The sequence below is a fragment of the Caloenas nicobarica genome, chromosome 2 (genome assembly GCF_036013445.1).
Source record: "Caloenas nicobarica isolate bCalNic1 chromosome 2, bCalNic1.hap1, whole genome shotgun sequence".
In the NCBI taxonomy this organism is placed as follows: Eukaryota; Metazoa; Chordata; class Aves; order Columbiformes; family Columbidae; genus Caloenas; species Caloenas nicobarica.
This window is the reverse complement of record NC_088246.1, coordinates 119,281,265-119,308,129: the sequence shown is the minus strand read 5'-3', so window position 1 is coordinate 119,308,129 and position 26,865 is coordinate 119,281,265. Positions and strand designations below refer to the sequence as shown.

Below are 26,865 nucleotides of genomic sequence, written 5' to 3'. Positions count from 1 at the left end.
GGGATCCTAGCAGCTGAGTAACCTTTACACACTGTAAACTCTTGTTAAACAAAACAGCTAGTCATGCTGGCCAAGAGTTTGAGATTACACACCATGCATAGCGCTTGACATGTTCAGAACCTGTCTTTTAAGTCATAATATTTCTTGTTTTAGTAAGTTCTTTGAAAGCCAGAAGGAACCCCTATGTATTGTTTTGAAAACAAAACCATTATTGTAGGGTTTGCAAATAATTTCCCTTAAAAGATTATGTTGGTATTTGTATCTCTGTGGGTGTCAGTAGTATTGTTTGCTGATGTGGAATTAGTCGCTGTATTTTCCTCTGGAAATGCCCCAGTCCTTTATAAAAAGTTCTCTGTATCTCTAGTCTCTTTGTGTTGGACTGTAAGAAGGTATCAGCTGATCTGGAGTTATTTATGTCATGCTACCAGTGCTGGGTCATCTGATGAAGTAAAGTTACTGAGATAATATTCTAACTTTCTTTAATGTCTGTAGGTCAGATTGAGACTATTCTACCGTTTTTCTGGTATGTTTAGGTCTTTCCTCCAAAGTCTCAGAGCATTTTTTGGTTAGGGTGGTTACTATTTACAGCGAGCCAAGTATCTGCCAGACAAATGAATGCTTAACATAGGTGAAGTGACAGATGATCCCTTTGATCCTCTTTGTGGCCTAGAGTAAAAACTATTCTGCAGGCGGAATTTGTCCTTTTTTACATGATTTTTTGAGTTCTGTGAGTCCTGAATAGACATTTTCTTGCTCAGACATAAATGCACCTTCTTTTCCAAATTACTTTCTTCTGTTTAGGACAAAGAATTGTCTTGAGATTAGATTTGGGGCTTTGAGTGCAAGACTGAGACAGAAGAATATTTCATGCTGTTGTTTTTAGTGAGTTGCTTAATTATGCAGAATGTTGATTTACTCACCCTTGATGCCTACAACAAATATTTCATATATAATTATCGAATATGAATAGTTTGAGATTGGCGATGAGTTGTAGCAGCTGTATAATGAAACAGATGTTGGGCATGAATGAACAGCAGTACATTTTGACTGAAAGTTGTGCTAACTTATTAGTAAAAAGGGGGACTAATCTATGGGACTAAAATATTTTTTAATACTACTTTGTCCTATGTTTCTGTGATGTATATGTAAATGCATATGAGGGATGTATCTACGTATGAAAACCTTTTTATTGGTAACATCAGTTGTTTCTTGGCACTATCAGTTGCTTTTTGTAAGTTAAAGAGAAATGAAGTGTCATGTAAAGTGTGTAATGACATTTTCTAATTTTTGGTCTTTGTATTGACCTGTGGTTATGAATCCATTTATTATTTTGTTTTGTTGCTGTTAGGTTTCACTCTGTAGATCTTCATCTTGAAGGACTAATGTTCACTAGCCATGGATTCAGACACAGTAAAAAAATTGAAAACATTATAAATCGATGTTAGAATAATTTGGAAATACCTTATTTTAATTCAAATTCAAAATTACTTTTTGTTTTATCAGCAAACACGTATCTCTTTATGGTGCAAGCTCGTGGTATAATGTTGAAAGAAAATGTGAAAACAATAGGACACATGATCAGATTGTACACTAACAAAAACACTACACTGAATGGCACAGGTAAGAATATTTCTTATTTAATTTCATTTTAAAAAGAACTTTATGAAAACCCAAAACATGCCAAACCTTAACGACATAGCTTGCTTATGAAAACCCAGACTGAAGTCCCACTTCTTTCTAGCTGCAGTGATGGCAGAATAGCTGCTATTTATCCATTCACTTTAGTAAGACATATTTGTTATAGCTGTGAAAAAGATAATTAAATTTTGTTTGTTTAGTGCAGTAAAATGTGTTGGATTTGGGATTTTTTTCTTTTTTTTTTTTTTAATCGTGCTGCTAGGAATTTGTTACTTACAAAGTTAATGTTCTCACCTGCATGATATGTTACAAATTCAGTGGATAACACAGATTTTTACGAAAATCAATTTCTCTTTTTAAGATTATCCAGAAGGAAACAATTCTAGTGACTGTGTTGCTCAAACAACAATGTATCTTCCAGAAAACTTCACTTACTCTCCTTACCAGGCTTGTCCAGAGAAGCTGCCTTACATGAGTAAGTTTTTAAACTGACCTTAATGTTTATCTAGTAAATTGGATTGTACTTAAAACAAAATAAAATTATACGTCCGAGAATGGACAATAATGCTTAGCAGAATTTTGCCCTAACTATTGTGTTACTAAAACTTCTGGCCTCTTTACTAGTCATCTAAAGTGTGTTAAATTTTATTTTAAAAATTAAATTTTATACTTGTAAAAAGTATTTTGAGGAACAGTTAAAAATATCTTTTTTGGAAATGGTTTTCTTATTACAAAGATTCATGAGTCAGAAACAAGTTCTAAAATCTTCAGCTAATCACAGTTACTGCAATATATAGGAAACTGAACAAGATGGTGAAGTGGAGCGAGAATTGATGGAAGTAAGAAAGTGCTAAAGCCCTGTCATAATGAGGAAGTAGCACTTAAATAACAAGTCAGAAAATTTTAAAATTAAGCTTTCAAACCCAGCTGTTTAAGATCTCAAGCTATTAAACAGAACTTGCTAGGTAACTGTAACTTTATTTATCTTTAAGCCTAGAATCAAAACTTCTGATTATTTTGTTCGAAAGTGTTTAGTTGCAGAGGAGTGTCATGCAGAAATAAGAAACTGAGTTGAGTACTTTGGCACCATTGCTTTTTTGCTTTGTTGGGTTTTTCTAAAACCTGTAATACCACAGCTGTGCTCAGCAGCAGTATTATCCCAGCATGTGTAGAAAGTCTTATAAGCAGGTATTGCACAACTAAAGCAGTTACACAAACTGAGATTGGAGATGTTCCTTGATGTAATTCAGTGTCCTTACCATGATATAATGATGTAGTATGACCTTTTTATCTTCTTTCTGGAGACAAAGTATAGTTTTGTTTCCTAAAAATTCTTGTTAAGAACTGTAAATTTTCATGTGAATTCCCCTTTTCTACAAACTTGCTACTTTTCAGATTCAGCCAAAATTCTGGGCATTGTTTGTTCTCCTCTGTATTGTAGAGAAAGCAATCCTTGGTCTTTTACTAGAAGTGACTGTTCAGTAGTATCTGGCAGTATCTGTTATGCTAACATGTTTATTTTACTTGCTATATTTAAAATCAAACAAGTAAACTACTGAATTGTAAGAGAGAAAATTAGAAATAATTTCTGAAGATATTTGTGACACTGTCCGGTATTCTAACCTCTTGTCTTTTAGTCTAACACCTGGCTTAAGCTGTAGACTGTCATTCAGCATGAACAAGTATTTAAGCATTTAATATAGCAGTTCAGATCCATATCATATCAAACAATGTTGCTGACAGCCAAACTGAATTGCTGATCATTGTTTCTTCAAAGAAAAATAAAAATATTGGATTTTATTAGGCTAATCTAGATTCCATTCTAATTTCCTTTTTAATCTCGACAGAGAAGTTTATCCAGTGAAGAGTACAGTAACAGTGCTTGTTTTGTGTTTCTTTTCAATGTCTCTGAATTCTAAAATTTCTCTTGCATTATAAACAAACATGCCTATAGGCAAAAGTATAAGTCAGTTGCTGTTGCTTATGAATTTAAATCATGTAGAAAACTGTCTTAAGCCAAGTAGCAATTAGCCACAATGTGATTATACCCTTATTTTAATCTCTTTCCCTCCAGAAAGAGGGTTTTATTTTCAAAATCATGTGGATGTTCTTTTCTGCGATATTGCACGTGTAACCAAATAAAACTAAATGATTCTAATAGTAAGTATTTTAGCTACTTTGGGAAACAAATGAGAAGTTTGAAAAATGTCAACACTGGATAACCAGAGAAACAAGAATGATGATTATGCTGATTGAAAAAAGCATCTGAATTAGTATTTTTAATGAAACTTTCAAGGGATCTGGCAGCTGAATTCTGCTGGATTACTTAGTTCAACACTGTATTGGCTTCTGCTACCTGTTCTACCTGTGTATTAGTCGTCTGTCCAGGAGTGGAGGGATGAGGCGAGTTAGAAGGTACTAAGGTGCCTTAGTAGGTCAGCCTACTTATAGCGTGTTATCTTAAGTCATTGATGCGGATTTGTTTCGACTGACAGGTATTTAGAATTGCCAGAGTAGGGATGCATTCTATGCTGCCATCCTTGCTATCAACTTCATTTGCTATATGTAATTCTACCAGAATTTCTATATAGGTCTCCTTATTGTTGCTCTCTTTTGTTAGTAATCTTTGTACTTATTCTGTCCTGCTGAAATTAATAGAGAAATAATAATTTTAATGGAAAATTATTCACTGGATAAGTTACTGTTCAGCAAAGAGATGTATGTCTCACCCTTTGGTTTTCAGGTATACCTTTATAATCACATAAACAGATGGTGATTTTAATCTAAATAAAACTTCTACAAAGATTGTTTAATGCAATGAAATGTTGTAGGTGGTCCTGAGATAGGGAAGAAAGCTTCTTGAATCACATATTTTGACCTATTTAATAGTCTAAGGTTGTTTATAAAAGTCGTCTTTACATCAACTTGCCAAGTTTGTATTGTGGAAGGAGTATGGTAAAATCATGTTTTGTCCCAAGTACATATGCTTTTAAATAGGACCAACTAGTGCCTTTTGTGTGTGACTCACTCTTTTGGGTTATAAGCCACTGGTTGAGCACTACTGTCCTAATTCATAAGCAAGACACCTCTAATTCAAGATAGATGCAGTACAAAAAATATTTAATTAGCATAATTTTAATACTGACTTGAGAGGTAAAAGGAAAGCAGATAAGTTTTTTTTTTTTTTTCAATTATATGAAATAAAACCCTCCTGTTAAGAAGTTATAAGCAGTTTACTCAAGTCACTTCATGGTTTGTCTAAGAACTGCCTCTTAATGAGCTATAAGAAATATCCAGATCTTCTAGTTTGATCACCACAGGACACTGGAGTTGTATATGCCTAAACCATTTTAAAGAGATATTAGAAATATCTATTTTATATTTTTAAAAAAGTCATCAGTGGAGGAAGTTCTGTTGTCTCCAGCAGTAGTATATTATAGTATTCAACTGCCTGGTTAAGCTTTTCCTAATACTCAACCTGCATTTACCTTTTTTTTTTTTTCCTTCCGTCTTGCAAGTTAGTCGGATTTTTTCCTTACCCTTCTTGGTGCTTGGAAAAAAGTTGGTTACCATCTGTGTACCAAATTATTCTGTCTTGGCAAAGATTTGTTTTTGTCAGTCTCTTCCTTTGTAGATAAACAAGTAGCTTCAGCCTTTCCAGACTACGTAGTTTCTAAAGCTCTTGTCATTCTTCATTTTTGTAATGTAGACTTTCTCTGATTTGATTTCCTTTTGAAGCATCACAACTGGCTAAAACCCTGATGACAGAACAAACTAGTGATTATCTTTCATATAACAGTAGTTAGTGGGTTCTAGAATGAGACTTGCCATTTTTGTGCAATTGCAATACAGTTTGTCTCATGTTAATAAGCAATCCATTATAAACCATCAAAATATCTTTCTGCGTATTGCAGCATAGTCAGGTATTTCCTGTTTTGTATGTGTATGCTTCATTGCCTCTTCAGTAACTATCCATACTTTTTAAAATTAATTTCACTCTATTGATTTCAGTATGTATCCTGGTTTGTTGAAGTTGTTTTTTCTTCTGATTCTGTTCTTCAAAATGCTTTCTGCTTCCTCAGCTTTCTTTTTTTTGCAGGTTGTATAAATGTTTTATTGTAGCATGCTTGACAGTAGTGGAAATAGTGAATACTAAGCCCAGATATTTACTGAGATGCCTTTTCTTCCTCCCATCCCCCCTCCCCAACAGGGAAATACTGCTGATTTCTACAGTAAACCCTGTAGTTATTTTTTTAAACAGTCTGGAGGGAATTTCATCATGTCCTACCAAGTTAAAAACACCTGCCTTATATAAATACTGTTTCACCATTCCTCATTTTTAAAATTTTTACTTTTTATTTAAACTCTGGAAGCATCTGATCACATCTAAACTTTTCTTAGAAGACTAAGGCACCCGAGTCCTTTGCGTCATGTGTTGTTTGCTTCCTTTTCTGGTCTACTAGTTGACCTTTATTTATCTTTGTTTTCCTATTAGATTCTATAAATAAACTTAAAGTTTCTTGTTGCTTCTCTGTCTTTGGTAGTTGAAACTGATTTATTCATTTTTTTTTAAAAAAGTTTAATTTCTACATGTTTATATTCAACATACTGGTTCTTTGTTTATTGTCCTGTTTCTGTTTTTCGTAATTTTTTTTTTTTCAGGTTATTGGTTATTTAAGAGTTTCAGACAACCACAATGACCATATAGGCTGCTTTTTTTTTTTTTTTTTCTCTTTAAGGCTCTGTAGGATTAGTTTGTTCTGGTATATATTTATACAGTTTTTTTCAGCAACTGCCTGGTTTCCTTTTTCTTCTAAAATAAATAAATGTTTCTTTAAATCTGCCCTTAAAAGATCTTCTCATTGTGCTGTTCGTGATAATTTTTTTCCTATAACTTTTTTTTTTAACGTTACCTTCTACATTTACAAGTAGTTCTACATTTAATCATGACCAAAACTAAAGTAGCTCTTGCAGTATCTTCTGCCTTCTTCTGAAAACAATAGTTATTTCCAATATGCTCCATAAATTTTAATATTTCCAGAAGATTTAGATAGGTAGTCAATTTATCGTTACAACATGAAGCAATCTTTTGGACACAAATAGGATCTTTTGGGTATGGGCACAGGGGAGAAAATGGATGTTATTTCTTTCATTGACTTTAAAATTCCAGCCCTCACCAAAAGACTTAAATTTTTAGACAAAAAAAATATATATTTTTATGGTGTCTGTCAGATAGTTATTGCAAGTTGGTTTTTTTTTTTATTATCCAGTACAGTAGTTGCTGAGAGCAACTTGAGCTTCTGGTTGATGATTGTTACACTGTTCTGCCCACATTTGCTTGATTGCTTCTACTTCTGCTTTTGGGGGTAGAGTATTTACTACGAATCATTATTTCCAGTTTTGAACTTCATACACGTGCATAAGCTAACACTCACAACTTTTAGCTATCAGCTAAGTGTAAATATTTTCTCATAAGAAGTACTAACCATTTTTCTACCGTGTTGTGGTCTTTATTCAATGTCTTACTGAATTCCAGTCTCATCAGTAGCCATTTGCAAATAGTATAAATTGTTTCCCTTATCTATAGGTGGTTGTCATGGGATTAACCCGAGCTAGCAAATATAACCATGATAGGCGCTCACTCGCTCTTCCCCTCCCACCCCTAAATAGGAGAGAGAATCAAAAGGGAAGGCAAAACTTGTGGATTGAGAGAAACACAGTTTAATAAAATACTAAAATAATAAAATACAGTACTAGTAAAAAGAAAAATAAATATATATATATAAAAAATAGAATATAAAATAAAAGATACTCAGTGCAATTCCTCACGTACTCCCATCCTCACTGAGCAGCCAGTCTCAGGAAGCAGCACCCTGGTCCCAAACAGCCGACCCCAGAGAGAGAAAAGAGAAAAAGGCAGAAAGCCCCAGAGGCCTCTGCAAAACAGCAGCATGGCGAAAGGCCAAACTAAAGACAAGTCCTGAACAGAACTCCCCCAGACAGGTCTCCGTCCTGGCTCTGAGCCAAGCCCAAGAGCTAGCCAGAAGATCCTGACTTGCTTTAAATATGAAGCATGATGCGAATGGGATGGAATATTCTTAGCGATTGGTCTGGATGTCACTCAAGGTCTGCCCCATCTATGCCCTCCTTCCCAGCTGCCTCGCACCTGTGGGCAGAGAGCTCAGAAAAAGTCCGTGGCAAAATCAACAATAAAAAACATTAACTCTGTGCTGGGGTGTTATCTTCTTCTTTTCTAAGTCCAAACAATGACTGTGCTAGCTATGAAAATAAAGGTTTCTAACTGCATGAAGGAAAATAACTTTTTTTTCGGTCAAACCAGCACAGTAGTGTAAATAGAAATTTCGGATACTATTTGTTGTCTTAATTGAAATAAATAAATATTTTTTTCCTCTATTTAGGAGGCCTTATTGAGGTTAATATGAGTGAAATTAGTTTTGATGAAATTCAGCAACTGTTTTCAAAAGATTTAGACATTAAACCAGGAGGACACTGGAAACCAAAAGACTGTAAGCCACGGTGGAAGGTGAGATGCTGCTTTTCTGTTTGTTTGTGTGGGTGCTGGTTTTTTGTTTGTTTGGTGTGTGTTTGTTTGTTGGTGCAAGCACTTAGTCTTTTACTGCCATATATTTTATGTAATAGGTGTTATGTTACAGTATATGTATTATGCTATCTGTGCTCAAGAAGAGACTAAAGCTTGAAAGAAAATTTGAAATGGATTGTCAAGAACTTCTAAAGGTTCATTAACTCTTGTTACTAAACATTTTATCATATGGATGCAAACTTGTGTGTATGTTACTTAAAGTATAATTAGAAGCAAGTGACCATAAAAGGAAAATCTTATGCATGTTTTACTCAGAATTTTTTTCTGTTTATAATTGTTTGAGCAAAATTCCAACACTTTCCTAGCAGGAACAAAAGTCTAAAATACTGAGCCAATTTACATGTAAAAGTTGAGAAGCTTATGTAATCCATGGGAGACTTGGTCTGTATTGAAACATTTAAATTTTAAAAATGCTAATATAAAAGCTTAATATATATGTAATTTTTTGAAGGTGGCAGTCCTTATTCCTTTTCGGAATCGCCATGAGCATCTTCCAATTTTTTTCCGTCATCTGATACCCATGTTACAGAAGCAGCGTCTGGAGTTTGCCTTTTATGTTGTTGAACAGGTAACAGCATTTACTTGAAAAGTGACTCTTCAAGATTCCTTGCTAAAGGGGATTTCATACTCTTACCAAGGCTTGGTTGAATCCAGAATTTTAAAATTGTTACTCTGCTGTTCTAATCCTTTGAATGAAACAGGAAAGTTCAACTTCATTCCCCAGTTTGAGCAGTGGCCAGTTACATGTTGCTTTTCTTCAAATACAGACTGATATTTTATAGGTGATAACATGGCCTTTTTGAATTGATTATCTTTGTTTTATGTGTAAGAATTGGAAATGGTCATTTATAGGAGGCAAATTTACAGCACACGCTCACTGAAATCCAGCTGAAGACAACAGTATTAAAATGTACGCTGTCCAGTTTATATATGTAAAATATAATGGAGGCATTAACGATATAAAATTACCAACTAGTACCTTGGCTAGGGGTGTTTTCAGAAAAAGAAAGCAATGGATATGGAGTAAAAAAAAAACTTTGAAAAAAAGGGCTTTTGCAAGCCACAATCAAGGAATAAAGCAGTTCAGATGAGTAGCTTTAGGAATTTGCACCATTGTTGACTATAGTAGATAGCTAGATCCCTAAACAAATTACAGGACTTAATTTTCATGGTTTATCTAGGCATGTAGGATGCATTTGCTAGATCAAAAGGTCTTGTGTTGTCTTGTTTGTTCAAAATGAGATTTAAATTGTACTGGAAATAAAAAAAGTTATTTGAATCTGACTTTCTCTTAAATTTTTTAAGAAACTGGAAGTAAGTTCTAACATAAGATTAATTACAACATGTAACCAAGTTGTAGGCATTGTCACATCACCTGAAGTTGTTCAGTAGTTGACTGTTTTAACAAGAAACAAAACTGAGTATTTCTTTCTTAGTTTGTATCAGTATTTCTTTAACTTGTAATGTCATGCTGTATTAATCCAAACCACCCATATTTAGTTACTTCAGAGTTCCTAGTGCTGTAAGTTGCTAATGCTGTTAAGTTTTGTGTAAGAGGGGAGAACATCTAGACTTCTAAAATCACAGTAGATGTAGTTGGTGCTAACTGGAGCTATTGCTCTGCTAACCTAGAGGAGTAATAGGCATCTTTGTCAATTATTATTTTTTTTCCATGTGGTAGAGGATGTATTTCTCATACTATTTAAACTTGGTCTCTCTTTTCTTGATTCTTACAATGTCTGCTTTGTTTTCTGTTTGAAGACAGGTACACAACCTTTTAATCGTGCAATGCTCTTTAATGTTGGCTTCAAAGAGGCTATGAAGGATGCTCCCTGGGACTGCATAATATTTCATGATGTGGATCACTTACCTGAAAATGACCGAAATTATTATGGATGTGGAGAAATGCCACGCCATTTTGCAGCAAAGCTCGACAAATACATGTACATGTAAGTAACCAGCCTTATTCACATTGTTTCTTAAAGACCCAGAAACATTCTTAAAGTGTGTATGAATTTTGCGATGGTATGTATGGTAGGTGAAACCAATAAAACAGCCTCCTACCATGTTGTTTACATAATATCTAGTAATTAAATGGAAGATGTAAGTTTAGTGTCTATATTTGATATGTTGCTAATTTGAAGGTGTTATTTATCATTTTCAGTGTTGGAAAAAAAAAAGTGACTACATGTGTCGGGGTCTTACCCTGCTTAGAAATCTTTTCTGGCTATATAAGACTTCACGGTGGCTGTTAACAAAGATAAGCAGATAATCTAAGCAGATAATCTGCAGCAAAATACCACAACAAAAAAGTCTTACTTAATTTTCTCATAAATGTACAGTTTATTTCTGCTTTGTACGGCTTTTTAAATGAAGGATTTTCTTACTGCTAGACGATTTTGTCATGTGTTCAGTGTCTGAAATTTGATGAATGCAGTGGGTCCTGCAGTTTTGTTATCTCTTTTCCTTCTGCCATTCTACATTAATGATGTTTCACTTGCTTTTTAACGTTCTGCTGTCTCATGACACTCTTTTAATCACTTAATGTGAAACTGTAGCTTATTGTTTGCTACTTGTATGTATTTGCTATCCTGAAATGTTATTTGTGAAGTTGATAAACTTGACAATCTGGTCAACCTGACAAATCAAAAGCAGTGCATTGAAAACATGACTCTTGTGTTTGGTCTTCACGTTTTCAGCCAATTAGCAGTCAAACCTTTGAAGTGTTTATATGTATTTAAATGTACATAAACACATAAATCTGTAAGATATTTAATCTATCTTTATACTTATTTTATAAAATACTTTATGAATTTATATATACATCTGTAGAATTTATAAAATGTCTAAATACAGGTACTTACAAAATATGTTTGTTTATATTGTATAAATACATATTTCTATTTACATTTATGTATATATACAAAAAAGGGCACATTCACCACAGACAAATACATACATACATACATATGAATAAAGACCACAAACAGTTCCATAAACTGTCATACCCCATTTGTTTTTATTTTTCTTTTGTGGGGTGTTTTAGCATTGTTGTTGGGTGTTTTTTTGTTGGTTTGTTGTTGGGTTTTGGGGGGATGGTGAGGCAATGTTTGTTTGAGGTTTGTGGTTTGGTTTTGGTTTGTTTTTGTTTGTTTTTTCTTGTTGTTTTTAGAACACCTGTTATTTCATTGAAATGTTGCAAGGCATATATATAGTAACAACCTTCCCCAAAAGGTATTAAGATTTGTTGGAATCCTGTGTTTCCACAGAGATCGGAAATTACATGACCCTGTATTTCTTTTTCTTTCCCCTTGCATTCTGGAGTGGCAATTCAGTGTGGCAATTGTGTCCTAAGTGTTGGTAAATCTCTTTGTAGGTAGTCCTAACTCCCTGAAGGTTCCAGGTTTGGAAGTGTCTCCTGAGAAATATTTTGATTACTTTTATTTGGTGAAATTGTGTGCTGTTTCTGAAAGCAGAACACTCTTTGCTGTAGCAGCTTCTGGGTTGAGGGTGCAAGTCAATATTGATGGAAGTAAATACAGAGATCCTTTTTTTTTTTTTTTTTATAGATTAACAAATTGTTTTGAGAACTGGAAATCATACTTCCTGGGCCTTAGTATGTTATGCTACATACTAATAGTGGCTGTCTGTGTTGTCCAGCTGCTTATTACTTAATAATATGTGTTAGTAATTACTGTATGCTTACTGACAAAAAAGCCTATAGATGCTTTTGATTCAAAAGTTCAGCATATAAAACCTGGAAAATTGTTTTTTAAATAAGTATGTATTTCACTGTGGTTTAACATGTACTGCTAAACTGTTCCACTCAAGTTTAACAGTTCTGTGGAATATAGTCATGAATTTAAATTACTGAATTGATGCATTACTGATTTGTAATTTTTTTCAGTTGACAAAAGAGAGGGGTTTTATTTCCATTGAATAGCATTAAAATAGTTTGAGGGCTTCACTTTATGCTTCACCTTTGGGTCTAAATCAGCCATCTGAAATATGAGATAAACTTTTGTTTCATGTGGTGGTACTAATTTGAGCTATACTCTTATACTCTTATACCATTCATGCAAAACAGACACTACTGCAAACATTTTATTCAGCTTTCCTATATGTTACCCAATACCAGTGATCTGTGAACCAGTTTCCATTAGTGAATGCATTCAACATCTGTTCATGTCCTTGGTTTGGGGTTCTTTTTTTTGAAAGGTGCTGTTCAAAGAAAGGGGCTACCTATCAAAGTTCAGCTAATAATGCAGAATTTGTCTTTGTTTTCAGTCTTCCATACAATGAGTTCTTTGGTGGTGTAAGTGGACTGACCGTGGAACAATTCAAGAAGATCAATGGGTTTCCAAATGCCTTTTGGGGATGGGGTGGAGAAGATGATGATCTTTGGAACAGGTGAGTGTTCAGTGCTTTTGTCTTTCTCATTGTTCTGTCGTATGCACTCCTGGAGAGTAATTAGGTGTTTTTTCTTTCAGTTGTTACCTTCTTAAAAATTTGTTTTAGATAAACAAATTTTAATGTTTCTAAAGAGTTCAATTTAGAAATATCAGAGCATACCATTTGAAGGGTTAAGTATGATGATCTCTTTTTCTTGGCCTGAGGAGAGTTACAGGCTTTTAGAGAGGTCTTGCAACAAAAAATAGATATAACAACAGATAACAATATTAAGCGTATTTAGTCTCATTCCTTGTCGTCGTCTGTGCGTTACTTTTTTTACTTTAATTTACACCTCTTTTGCTGCTAGCATTGTGGAATAGCATCCCGCAGACATGTAGAGTAAGCATTAATTTAATTATAGTTTCTATCTTAGGAGCAGTGTTTTAGAGAGAGGTTAATTTGTGAATATACTGGTAGTCCCAAATTGGACAATGTGCAACAGTGCTCACTGTCTTAACAGCTGGCAGTGAACAACTGTAAAATGTTCCAGCTGAGCTGTTGAAACTAAGTATTTGCATGAGATTATAAAGAGAGAGATATTTTAAAGGAAGAGTTTGGTTTATAATATTTTTCCTTACTATTTTTGTATTTTCTTGATGGTTTGCTTTAAGAACAAAGCAGGAAATAGTAAATATGAAATTATTATTTCAAAACGTATTGGTTTTGTCAGCTTTTTTAGTTGTGTTAGGAGCGGTTTGAGTTTTCTTCTGGGAGAGAATGTCAGTGAATGCAAAGACTTAGCTTTACAAGGTTTGATGCATATTTTTCACTTTTGCTGTAACTTGTAAAAACATTCTTAACGCTCTTCATATAGATGTCTCTGTATTATACTGCAGGGTTCATTATGCTGGATACAACGTAACAAGGCCGGAGGGAGATTTAGGGAAGTACAAATCCATTCCTCATCATCACAGAGGTGAAGTCCAGTTTTTAGGACGGTAAGAAAAACAGAACTGTTCAAATACTAGAGCTAAAGATGTAATATTTCTTCTTACATGCAAATCTTCCACACATACAAATAGTCAGTCAGTGCTTATCAGTGTTGTTCCCTCTTTAGTGCTAAACTTTGCATTTTCTTAAACATACTGTGTTTGGTGTTCAGATATTTCTTATTTAGCCATGAGAGAGACTGAGTTTGTGTGTCAGAAGATGTTTTCGTCATAATCTTTGATGCAGAATGCCATTGTTCTGTAATAGTTTGGGCGTTAGTGCTGTCAGGGCTCCATTAGTTAGTTAATTTGACTATTCTACAAAAGAAAGCAGTACAGCTACGGGAAATGGCTCCTCTGTGAAAACAGACTTTAAAACTCCTCAAGGATTGGTTTCTTACATCATATTTCATTCCTTTTCTGAGATACAGGTCTTCTCATTTCTTGCTTACATTGACATGAACTTTTAGGGTTCCTTTTTTTGCTACAAAAATGCAAAACACTTTAACTGGCCAGTAGCTTCTGGCTACTCTAGGTCAGAGTAGCAACTAGAATGCAGTAGATGAGCCACACCTAAAAATTAGAATGTGAAATGCAAAAGAAAGTGTTTATGGTATGTGTTTTCAGATAATTCTAAATACTGCTCAATTCTGTTATCGATAGGTGTCTCTTTTTCTGGGAACATATGTATTTTCTGTTTTATTTAGAGTTTTTAAATAGATGTATACAGTAAACTTGAGTAAATAGGTACTCTGGGGCATGGGAAGGGGAATTGTTCTTTTAAATGACCTAAAATTTACATGTTTGCAAATGTAGGAGTCTCAAGAATGACATGAAAAACAATTCAGACATTTAAGTATGTATTGATGAACAGTGAAGTTTCCTAAGTCTTCACTGAGCTCCATAGTTGAGCTTTATAGCAAAAGAACATGAAAGAAATGAACGTTCTTTAAAAATCAGTTTATTTTGGGACCAGGAGAAGTATACATATTAAATGGCTTCTTTCATTTTTAGTCTTAATGTTAACGTTGTGTATGTGAACATAAAATCGAAGTGTAATAAAAACAGAAAGTGGCTTACTTTTAAACCTTAGGTAGGTAATTTGGTAATTTCAAAGGTCCGAGAGGTAGTTTCAGAATTTAGATAGTATTTCAAAATGAAATTACTTACAGTATCATGTCTAACATAATTGAATTGTTTCTTGCAAATCTCTCTCATGTTTTCTTCTTCCAACTCCCTCTGCAGATATAAACTTCTGAGGTATTCCAGAGAACGCCAGTATATTGATGGGTTGAACAATTTAATATATACTCCTAAAATACTTGTCAGTAGATTGTATAAAAATATAACTGTTAATCTCATACCAGAACTTGCTCCTGTTAGAGACTATTGATAGAAGTGGAATGACAAGCTACCCTTCCAGAATAGACTTTTAACACTGGAAGTTACTAATAGACACTGTAAAACAAAACCAAACCAATAAACAGCAGCTTAGAGATTTTTGACCACTTGATGATGCATATTTGGGATGAGAAGTGAAGTGATTGTATGTACCGTGAGCTTTGTTCTGAAAGAAAAGCCAGCAGCTACCACTCAGATGTTTACAGCATGAGACTACTGTTCAAGCCTTCATTCTTCATACTCTCCATCTTAAAACTCAACTAAATAAACTGCAGAAAAGAGACTTGTAGCTTCTCTGGAAGTAAGGACAGAGGCCTCCTGTTCCAGGATTTTTTTTATACTAAACCACCCCCCTCGTATTTAAATGAATGCTTTTGTTTCTTTTTAAAATGTGTTTTGTAAATATGTGATGTAAATTGTGTGTACATTGCTTTTAAATTGCTCAATATTTTATGCTGCAGTATGTATTTGTGTGTTCTCATTTGAATTCTGTAGAATGGTTTTCATTAGCATGAAAGAACAAGTGTAAAATGTACGTATGCTTAAAAAAGGTTATACCTTATGTGAAATGAAGGAAATATTAATTGTTGGCCAGCTATGACTGTAAACTGTTATACTAGTTTTGAGCTCTAGGCCTCCTGCATATCTATATAGAAAAATCAGTTTCATATATGAACTTGCTAGAAAGAAAGCTTTTAATTTTATTTATTGCCAGCAAAATTGTATGATACCCTGCCTGTCACTGAAATCCTATTTATATGCATATTGCATGTGTATTGAGGAAAATCTTGCAGTTGTTGCGTATTATGATCTCCAGGAACTCTTAACTGTTTCCAAGTGTGCCACTAGTGTCAATGTCAGGGATTTTAATGCCTAAAACAATGTGTCTGGGTGCGTACAGTATTTTGGTATTGTTCTTTTATTATTTTTTTTTTACTCCTAGTAAACAGCACTTTTATTCCTCCAAAATCAGAAGAGCCAAAAATGTGTCTTCTTTGGAAGAATATAAAAGTTAGATTTTTTAAGAAAATAAGAAAACATAGTTCTAATAGTTCTAATGCTTATAGTGTGGGATTTTCAGAACCATGGTGTTGGCCAAACTGTTCTGATGGTGATGGTGGCATAAGCAGAACTGAAAGCAGGCCAATACCAAGTCCTTCTTAAAATTCCGCCCGTAATATATTAATCAATATAGCTATTTAAGGGTCTATTCTCGTAGAGTGCTGAGTGCTTCTATGATGCACTAAGTATCCTCAAGTCGATGACTTTCAATGAGATTGAGGTTGCGCAGTACCACTAAGGATTGGTCCTGTCTGTTTCTCTATTTCTGTGGTGTTAGATGTATGCGTAACTAGCCTCTTTCCTTGGCTTATAATGAAAAACGTATCTTCTGTTTGCTCGTAATGTTATGCTACCTAAAAGTATCCTACTGCTAAGCATTATTATCTCTTACTAATATTTTTTTTACACCCTTTCTTAAATGATCTGGTCCTTTTCCTTAGTATTATTTTCTATGTTAATGCAAAGATACTGACCGAGATCCACTAAACTGTTTTGTTTGTCACAGTTACTCAACTCTTTAGGAACCAAAGACTGACTTCTGCTCCCATGAAGAATGGAAAGCAGTATATAATAAGGATTGTTCATCCATAGAGTGTTCTGTAAGAGAGTTGGCAAAGAATACTAACTTGAACTCATTACTATGTGCTGGCTTCCTAAATTGCTGCCACAGGTGGTGTGGTGCTTTGTATATTTGCATTTGTTTGCCATAAACACCTTTTATTTTTTTGACATCCCAGCAGCTAATTTTGCCCTTAGCCATTCTTCAGTAAAGTTATGAGCTTAGTTGTAGGCATCCCAAATATTTAGTAGAAATATAATGATTTAAGTTGTCGAGAACAATTTTAAGAGATATTTGAAACCACATTGGAATTACCTTAAAATCTACGAGTTACTCTAATATGCTTTAGGAATGGCGTAATGGAATGAAAATAACAAAAAGTGAGCAAAAAGTGAACAAAACATCCTTCTTATGCTTATGTGGTTTGATCATCTCCTGATGTATTTTTCTATAATTGAGTGTATAGATAATCCTGAAGCATATGGATAAGGGGGAGGTAATTAATACACTGTATGAACAGTTTCATCTTCAAAATAAAATTAGTCTTATTTCATAACAGACTAATACAATTCTTTAAGAACTGTTGAATAAATTTTTAAATCCCTGCTGTAATTTTGAAGTGATTTGTGGTTTTCAGTACAAGTTCACCTACAATTTAACACTTACGATTATGAAACATCCTTTGATACTGTAGGTCTGTACTGTTTTCCAAAGCATGTGTTTGTGCCCATTTGTTAGGTATTCTGTGAAATTAACGTGCAATTTAAAAAAATTCTAATGCATATGTATGTATATATACATACTGTATTACACGTATGCTGAACTACTATAACTTTACAGCTCTAAGTGATTAATCATGTATGATCTTAGAAAAATGTGACTTAAACCAGTATGTGAATGGATTATGACATGTAGCTGAGTCCTTAAAGTTTGCATTTTGGTGCCCCAAAGAGATGGATGTTAAATTATGACTTGTTAACCAACATTCTTCTTTAAATACCTTTTATCTCTTTGGGAAGTTTTAAAAATTGCCATCTCAAATTAGATCAAAAATAGTGTTTGCAAACTACCTGCTTGAACTCAGTACTATTCCATGGTGAATTTTAACATAGACAGTGCCTTCAACGAAATAAATGTGATGCAGAACTAAGAGTTGTGCACATTCCTTCTGATATTTTCATGATTCTTGTAAAATGTAGAGAGAAGCCAATCACACTGGCTTTTGCATTGATGACAAGGCAAATTAAAGACATCTCTTCAAGGAGTGAATGTGGAGAGAAAAGAAAGAGGGAGTATTTTACAAGATTCTGAAGGTCTTGCAAAATAACAAGTAAAAATGTTACAGAAATATTAACAGTGGAATCTGGTTGATATGCTCTTAAACCCATTTGCTGTATTTCACATTTAAGTAGGAGAATATAAAATATAAAATCCATTTTGAAATAGACAGTATATTGAAAAGTGCAAAATGTCCTTTTTCTTGGAACTTGCCAGTCTATTTTTCTATCATTATGTTTGTTAATGACTATGTTGTAGTGGGTTACTAACGAAGCAGTTATTTAAAAATATTAAAAGGATCCATTGCGTATCGGCAAGAAGTGTACTTAAGATTATTTTATTTGTAGAGGTATGTAAGATAGGATTAATGAAAAATGCACTGAAACAAATGCTGGGAATTTCCTGTGTACTATCATAGTTTTGGTTTTTTTGTTGTTCATGAAAATGTTTGTACTTTTTTATCATTGTCTTTTATGAAATATAATGTTCTAAAGATTGTGTTGGTTTGTTTATTCTGAGGTTCTGTGGAGAATATATCTTCTTTGTGTTTTGTCGATAGACAGAGTGCTCATTTTTGTAGCGCTTGGTATCCCGAAGTAACAACAAAAGGAAGGGAAACCTGGCCAGCAAATACATCAGGTTAGGCTGTGATGGGATCAAGTAGTCTTAGGCTAACAAATTGTTTTTTCTTTGGTATTTATATGCTTTCAGCTTTTGGTTTTATTATGCTAAATGACTCAACATTTTTGTGTAATTTTGCAAGATAGGTTTGTTATTCTGTTGAATCTCCCAATAGCTCTTCTCTATGTGTATGCATAGGAGTAATCTTCCCTATATGTGGATTACAAGAATGGGAAACAAAAGTATTCATATTTCTTCTGGCATTAAATAGGGAGCTGGTTTTCTCAGGAATTGTCAGTTATCCTTCTTATTTTTCTTTGTATCTTATAGCCATGACAAACGTGTCTGATGGTTAGAGGTGTACAAGTAATTTTTGGGAGCACTTTGAGGACAAAGGTATTTGTGGGATTTTATGAAGAGATATGAATAAACTTTTTCAGGTGTGTTTGATGGATATACTTTTCTGCAACACTGGATATGGACTCCCCTTGGAAGTGTTACCAGTTATAATATATCGGAAAGCAGGAAAAAAGGCATTTTAAATATGTGTAGCATCCTTAAATGCTGTTCTACCTTGCTGTCACTTTTAAGCTTATTTTGCTTCTATATATTACAAATCAGAATTGAGAAGTGAGTTTCTCTCATGGTTATGTGGGGCCCTGGGTAGTTGTCTGATGTGACTTCAGCTATTATGGGCTTCCGTAATAAGGTAGAGGTGATGGTACGTGGTGGACTGTGTTTCCTGTGTGCTTGCTTTTCATGAGACACCATTCAGATGTGCTTGGTTCATTACCTTTGCAGGAAGGAATATAGTTTAACTTCATGGAAGACTTCAGTTTATTCTCAGAATCCCAGTAATGGAGCTTCAGTGCATTTTTTTTTAAAACGTGATGAGTTTTTCAAACCTAAACTTCTATTCAGTAGAGCAATACTTACAGAATGCAGATATACAGAATACTTTTATTCAGGAGAGTATTTGAAAACAAAGTCAACACGCATTCTTCCTAAGTTAACAAAGTGGATAAATCACTGTTACTATTTACTATGAAATCTAAAGCTGCTGATATGGTTGAAAACTAAGTTCTTCTCACTTATGGAAGTTTTAATTTACACATCTAAATTTTCATGCTTTATGTCAGCTTCTATTCCACTGGCTCACTAACTGCTGCTGTGGTTGAGTAAGAAAAGGGACTGAGGAGGACGGCAATGGAGTAACGTCGGTAACCAACATCATTAGCTGTGAATACCATCTGGAAAAAGAAAAAAACATAGATACCATTTCTCATTTGTCTTCTAGATATGAGCCTAGATGGAACCATTGTGATAATTTCATCTAATAGAAACATCTTCTCTTGTGGTGATTTGATCAGTGTGATCTCTGACTGCCTGCTCACATTTTTTTTTTCCCCACAGGTGAAATATCCTTTGTTAAAAGCATACATGTCACTTATTTAAAATTTTATGAAATATAATTATTATCCAAATGTGTGTTTCCTTGTTGGTACTCATTAACGGAAACAAGACTTTCCCTATTGAAGACCTACATTGAACCCCATTGTCTTTATTAAAAAAAAGCAAGCATTCTTTCAAGTATTTGAATATTTTTCTTGCTTTTATGAAGTCCTGAACTTTGAGGAATAGAATTAAGCATAACATAGTGCTGCAATAAATATCATCAGGCCAAAATATGAAGCAATTATTTTCTTTAATCCTACTTACATATCTTGTAGATAGAGAAGGATTGCATTAGTCCTTTGGCCACAATGTGATAATAGCCTTATGTATGAATCATTTACAACAGCTGTTTTAACATTTCCCTCATCGGCTCATGTCCTGTCCTTTGATTTCTCCCTCTACAGAGTAGATTATTTTGTGTTGTGACCTGATGGGTGTCAACTTTTAAAATAGACACAGTTTAAGAACTTTCTGTGACGCGTAGCTTATCGTCTTTTCAACATTAATAAAAAAGGTGCATATGAAACAACTAGTGAACTGAGCAAAACGTGATCCCTACTGAGGCTTGTTTTTAAGAAAGGAGGTTCTCGCAGCCTGGATTAAATTCTAGTCTGGGATATAGACTTAAATATTGTCTTGATGTATAACCAGTTTACTTTTGCACTGTAAATCTTGCACTGTAACTCTTACTTCAGTTATCACTGAAGGCAAGACTATCCAGTATTAACCTTCATTACTTTCTAGAATGTTATCCATTTCAGGGAGGCAGAAACAAAATTTAACCCAGGTGTTTACACCTTTTTTCCAAGGAGATGAGGAATGGCTGTTTGAGCAGCAGTTGTGAACTGTACAGCTGGTGGTGCCACTGATCTGTCGCAGTCCAGCAAACAACCAACACTGGACTGCTGCTGCTGAAAGGTCTTGTGAAAGGATTGATGCTGTGGCGGGGAAGGGGGCAGCCTTCACTGAGTCCCAAACCTGGAGCTGGCCTCAGTACCAGGTTAGGGCCACCATCTAGCCAGTTTCTGTCCCATGCAAACTAAAAAGGCCTGTTGTGTATTTTTTTTTTCCTCTTGTAAACTGAGGATCCAAGCATCCAGAGTGCAGTTCATACTTCCATTATCTTAAAAAATCTAAATTATAAACTTTGTCTTCAGCCATACAAATACTGGATCCAAAAGCAGAAAAATCCATTTCCCAGGAGACTTAACAGAGTACTCTGCCTGTTCTCCCTCAGGTGTCTAGAAATAGTCACAGAAAGAATCACAGGCTGAAGTAGAGCTAGAAGGACAGAAAGCCTCCTCATAAGTAATGCATCTAAGAGCTTATTGAGAGTTATGGGGAAGACAGTAACTAGATTGTCTCATGAGTATGTTGTTACAGAGCTTTGAGACTGTGCATTTGAAGTGTTAATGCAAAAATGTTTTAAAGTGAAAAGAGTTCAACATGCAATTAGTAATCGAAGCCTAGGCATATAAGGTATCTTTATTCTTTGCAACTGAAGTACAGGAGAAGATGAATACTCATATCAGCATGGTGATGGAAGGGGTTCAAGCTCCGTATCTTTCAGTAAGAGGCTGTGTCAAGCTCAGTCTTGTTGCAAATTGTTTTTTAGTTGTGAGCTCATGGAGCTCTCTGTCATTGGTTTGTCTGTGTGATGGCAGAAGAATGCGCTTTTACATTTTGTTTAAAAGCCTGAGAAAAATGCAGTTCTTAGCAACTGAACTTGAGTGATGTGTTGTAACTTAAGTAATATGATGAATGCTTCTATTGATTTGGAATGGCTTATGTCCATCTGTACTATGGATGCTTCAGAGCTTATCTTGGTGTTTGCTATTTCCACGATTGCCACAGCAGGCGGCTGCCTGCCATGTCACTGCTCTGCATGGTTTAGGAGTGAGTCAAAAGCTGGCGTTGTTGTTCATAGACTCTTGGCAGACTCTTGGAGTTAATTAAATGAACTTACTCAGAGGGAGAACTTAACTGCTGTAAGCAAAGTGGAAGCTCTATGATGCACTGATTCTGCAGGTAGTAAGTAGGGTTAACTCTTGATTTTTCTTTTTTTCCATAGTTTTCTTATTGAAATACATTGAGTTGTTTTATCAGTATGAATATTTTTTACAGGTGGCTATCTGAAATTTGAGATTTACTACTTGAAATGGCTGTAAGTCAGCTGACAGTGTAGCCTTATGGAATTCCCTGTTGTCTGTATCGATCAGTTGATTTTTCACCCACCACAAACAGATGGTTTTGTTTGATTTGAAGATGCTATCAGGGCTGTCCAAGGCCATAGTACCGGCATGAAGCTAGAGACCTTTGAACACCAACCAACTTGGGGCTCCAGAACCAATACTGAATGCTGTCTCTCAGACATGTCTCAGTTGAAACCTATTTCTGTGAAATAAGTTATATAATACAAGGTTTTTGATTGCATAGGTTATCCACAAATACCAATGCTGTTAGTGCCCGACTTTGGTAGTCACAAACAACTGCTTTATGTTCTAGCTGACGAATCTTTTTCTGAACATATTTTATTCAAATTGCAGAGAAAAATAAAGAATTGAGTGATTTTTTTTTTTTTGTCATTATCCAGTGCATTACTTAGAATTTGTGCTTTAGTGTAGCTTATAACTATGAAGTCATAGAACACCATTTGTGTCTTACAAGATGCTCTGTGGTCAGTTATCAGACTTATCAGTTCAAATGTCTATGTTTTCTTTGACATAGATTCATCATTGTTAGATAACTGTTCATTTCTCTAATAAGCTTTCTCAGCTAAAACCAAACATCTTTAACTGAGAACAGTTATTTCAGAATCTCTTGCTAACATTGAGTTATTTACAAATTAACAAGACTGGAGAGGTTGATTTAGTATTATTAGGACTTTTGCATACCTTAAGGTTACCTTCTTCTTTGTTTCAGATGTTAAGTATGTTTTTAAGGTTTCCATCAACATCCAGCTGTTCAGTCAAGTATCTTTATAAGTATCTTCTGAGTCTCTAAGCTCAAATTTGATGATAAGTAAGCACCTATTTCACTTTTTCAGGTAGAATAGACCACTAACAGAGGAAAGAGGGTGAGACTTTGTGAATATCATGGGGAGAAAATGTGGAAGTGGGAAGTTGCTTGTGGAACAGAGAAAGAGCTTTAATTCTGTGTACCCCCTAAGAATTTTTTCAATTTCATTTCAGATTATACTTTAAATAAAAAATGCTTTTGAGTTTTTAAAGTCTTAATGTGTACTAAAATTGGAAAAAAAAGCCATCTACATTTGAAATCCCACAATTATATTTTTTTTAAAGACATGACATCATTTACATATCTAGGCGATTTTTTCTTATTTTAGATGTAATTACTTCTCTATGAGGGAGGAGATGAGAGAGCTTTATCCCCAAATTTTCTCCTTTTGGCTGATTCCTCTTTCTTAAAGCAAAGGTGGCTATCAATTATGACGTGGTATATGTTAAAAATAGTTCCATGTTTTCTTTTTAAAGCCGTGGTGTTGTATGAAATGAAAATCCATTTAGAAAGAATGAAAATAGCCAATAAAGTTAAGGTTCTCAACCAGAGTCTTAGTTTCAAGCAAACTAGAAGAGTCTGCCTGATTGTTCTGGTAATAATGCAGCAGTTCATTGGTGAGTACTAAAAAGTAATATAATCTTTTGTAATGAAATTGAAGAGAAGCGATGATTGAATTAAGGGATAGTTTAAAATACTTCCTTGTGCTCACCACAATTATAAAGCATTATAAAACCATTTATGTAGTTGAAACTGTATTACAGTTAAAAGACAGTCTGCAATTAATTAATTCAATAGTATGTTACCTTTCCTCTGAGTGAAAAAGATATGTTAGAGAATGTGACAGTATTTTTCCATCTATTTGGCCTCTTCCCATTGCCTTTCCCTTATTTCACTCATTATTTTGGTATGACTTACTTCGAATTTAACAGCTCCCAAGATCCATTTGCTGCTTCTTTATATAACTTAACTGTAACATTTGGAGCTGGACTTCCTCGGACTGAATCCAGAATTTTTATAAAAAGAGGATGCTTAGAGTCAGCAGAGCCCTTCAGGTAGGAAGAGAGAATTTTTACATTGTAAGAAAGACAAGTGACAGCGGATAATAAAGCAGTAAGGAATCTTATTCTTTAGATCTGCAGAATATACCATTTTTGTCAACAAGATCAATGTATACTGCAGAAATATGTAGCCTGGAGGTTTCTGGGGGCTGGATGTGGTGGAACGGGCGAGGAAGATGTCATGAGTTGTTGGGGAGAGTGTAGCCATGAGCGCTGAGGCGGCACTGTGGCTGCGTGTGAGAACGTCTCTCTGTTTTCTCTTCGTCGTGGCCTAGCTACACATCATCTCCAGCATGAAGTTGTAACTAAATTGTGACCTCAAGAGAAAATAATTAAATCATCAAAAGTAGTAGGAATGTTTAAAACCTGGCAACCCTTCCTCTGTATTTTGAAGTGGCAATTTGAGCACAATTTTCTGGATGTGAGAGCCACTAATATCTTGTTGCCATAGAGTTACCTTAATTCTGCTGTAAACTTGATAAGCACCACACACGGACTCTCTCCTAACACAATGTTGGATCAGATTTGTCAGCCCCTGTCAGCTATGCAGGGATAGGAGAGGAAAACTTTCCTTCAAAGATGAGGTGACTAGTTTCACTCCCAAAATGTTCATCACAAGCAGTAGTTAAGCCCTGGTGGTTTACCTATTCAAAGGCAGAGTTGAATTAGGGCTTTGACCTTCCATTCCCTAATTCTGTATATGAAAAGGGGGAAAACAGTGCCTTGTGGAAGTTGCTAATCAGGGATGATGTCAAAATAGCAATCGCTGATCTCCTTTTAGTCATTGTGGAATGGATCATGATATAGATGTTAAAAACTAAGAACTCTCTCTTATTTCCCCTCTCATAGTCTGCAATGTACTGATTGCCGCATTGGCCAGGAACTCTGCCCTATATCAGATGGATGTATGGGCATGTATCTATACTGCCTGTAGGCCATGACTTCTCTGGCTCCTTTCTGCAAGGCACAGGCTCCTTGTGGGTGTATCTTCTGAGGCATTGACAATGGGGGCTCTAGTGCCACCAGCCATTTTCCTGGCTTGTGCAGCCTAGGAGCTCAGTGGAAGTCTGCTTCCTCACAAAGGCTGGTCATGCATTCATTTTCCCAAAAATTAGAACTTGAGAGGAAGAATGAGTAGGGGAGGAAAGAGAGACAAGTCTGTCCTAGGATAATTTCAGGCTGAAGTGTCTGTCTCTAGCTGGCTTTGCTGGAGTCTGTGAGCCCTCTGGAAGTGGGATCCTGGCTTTAGCTTGGTGCTTTGCTTGCGTCAATGAGTGTGGAGGTCCCTTCTTGCTTACATGTAACAGCCGTAGTGGGTAGAGCAGGAAGGGAGAGGACTACAGAAGGCATGGATCTCGCAACAGCAAATGAAATCCCTCAAAGCAGGAGCTTGTTCATTGTGTTATAAGGGCTATTAGTTACTTTTCAACAGGCCCAAGGCTTTTGTGTAGTGAATATGATGCATTTTTTTTTTTGCTTTCTTCTCTCACATTGTTTTTCATGTAGTTGCCAAGCCTAATGACGCATGCTGCTGCTCCAACCATAAAGCCCTCTCACTAATCACAAGAGAAGAAGGACCAGAAAAAGGAGCAGTAGAACTACAGTCAACACATACCATAAAATCAAAATAATTGCAATAAAATGGAATATTCTATTTTTCATTTACACTAATTAAAATATAAACAAACAAAAGGCTGGCACTCCATCGGTATGAATGACTTTAATCCTGAGACACCTACTGGTGGAGCAGCGTCAGAGAAAAATGCCAGGCCAGCTGAGAAAACAAGAAATACAGCATGAAAAGCCATTTTGCCTACCACTAGGAAGTCTCAGTGTCAGCAAGTAGAAACTGGTGGAATCTGTGTTTTTTAATATCAAGGCCACTAAACTGAGGCTACTTATCAGAAAACCATATGAATTTCGACATGATCATTCATATTATTTACTTGGTAAACAATGAGAAAATAAGTAACCCATACAAACATGAACTTTGTCTGCAAAAATAAGTCTCTTCTATCATTGACTGTGGAAATATTGTGAATATTGCCTAGCTCAACTGCAGTGATGTGTTTTCTTGGAAAAAATGTCTATTCTGTTTCATTTTTATCTTTTCATTGAGGAGTAGGGCTGTATGCATCTCATACAGTTGAGAAGAAATACAAATTTTTTGTCCACTCAGCAATTTCAGTTTCAGTGAGTATTTCTCTGATTATAGCTTGGCCTAACTGACTCACCCATGTTTATCTGAGATTTCTCTCTGTGGTGGCCTCAGCCCCACCTCTGATAAAAGGTAAGTGGATAATGTGTGGGCTATCTAGTTATCTTATGCACTCAGCTGGGAAAAATGCTACTTATGGTTTCCAGCATGATAACTAGATACCCACCTACCCATTCCTGGAGCACAGTCAGTGTTTCAAGTCCTGTCACATCACTTGTGCGTGAGATTCAATGCAAGTTTCAGGACCTTCCCTGTACAATGGCAAGTCAGCCCCCACCAGAAGTCTGTGCTTCATTTTAAGGAACTGTTACTTCTTGAAATTAAACCTTGTCTTTCTCCTTTTTACTTAGACACATGCATATACAGTCTTTTACTTGGCTTATCCTGGCCTCAGGTGGATGACTACAGGCAGAGCAGGTTTTTTTGTTTGATTATTGTTATAACGACACCACGGCTGTATGGACGTATTTATGTCCTATTTTGAGGGCTGGGCATAGCCCACTGCAAACAAAACTTAAAGGTTTTCAAGCTTTAGGAATAGTAAGATCCCA

The 26,865-nt window shown here is 35.1% G+C and overlaps 1 protein-coding gene and 1 pseudogene across 1 annotated transcript in view; one reads left to right on the top strand and one right to left on the bottom strand.

Annotated features, from left to right (window-relative positions):
- The window catches only part of B4GALT6 (beta-1,4-galactosyltransferase 6), a 30,410-nt gene extending 15,376 nt beyond the window's left edge, over positions 1 to 15,034 (top strand). The window contains exons 2-9 of the mRNA XM_065629455.1: positions 1,504 to 1,620; positions 2,000 to 2,113; positions 8,058 to 8,182; positions 8,712 to 8,828; positions 10,022 to 10,209; positions 12,548 to 12,670; positions 13,549 to 13,650; positions 14,887 to 15,034. Coding sequence (XP_065485527.1) covers positions 1,504 to 1,620; positions 2,000 to 2,113; positions 8,058 to 8,182; positions 8,712 to 8,828; positions 10,022 to 10,209; positions 12,548 to 12,670; positions 13,549 to 13,650; positions 14,887 to 15,034 — 1,034 coding nt within the window. The remainder of the gene's footprint in view (positions 1 to 1,503; positions 1,621 to 1,999; positions 2,114 to 8,057; positions 8,183 to 8,711; positions 8,829 to 10,021; positions 10,210 to 12,547; positions 12,671 to 13,548; positions 13,651 to 14,886) is intronic.
- Positions 15,035 to 19,704: 4,670 nt separating this feature from the next.
- On the bottom strand, positions 19,705 to 25,904 carry LOC135985028 (transthyretin-like; annotated as a pseudogene).
- Positions 25,905 to 26,865: the final 961 nt, after the last annotated feature.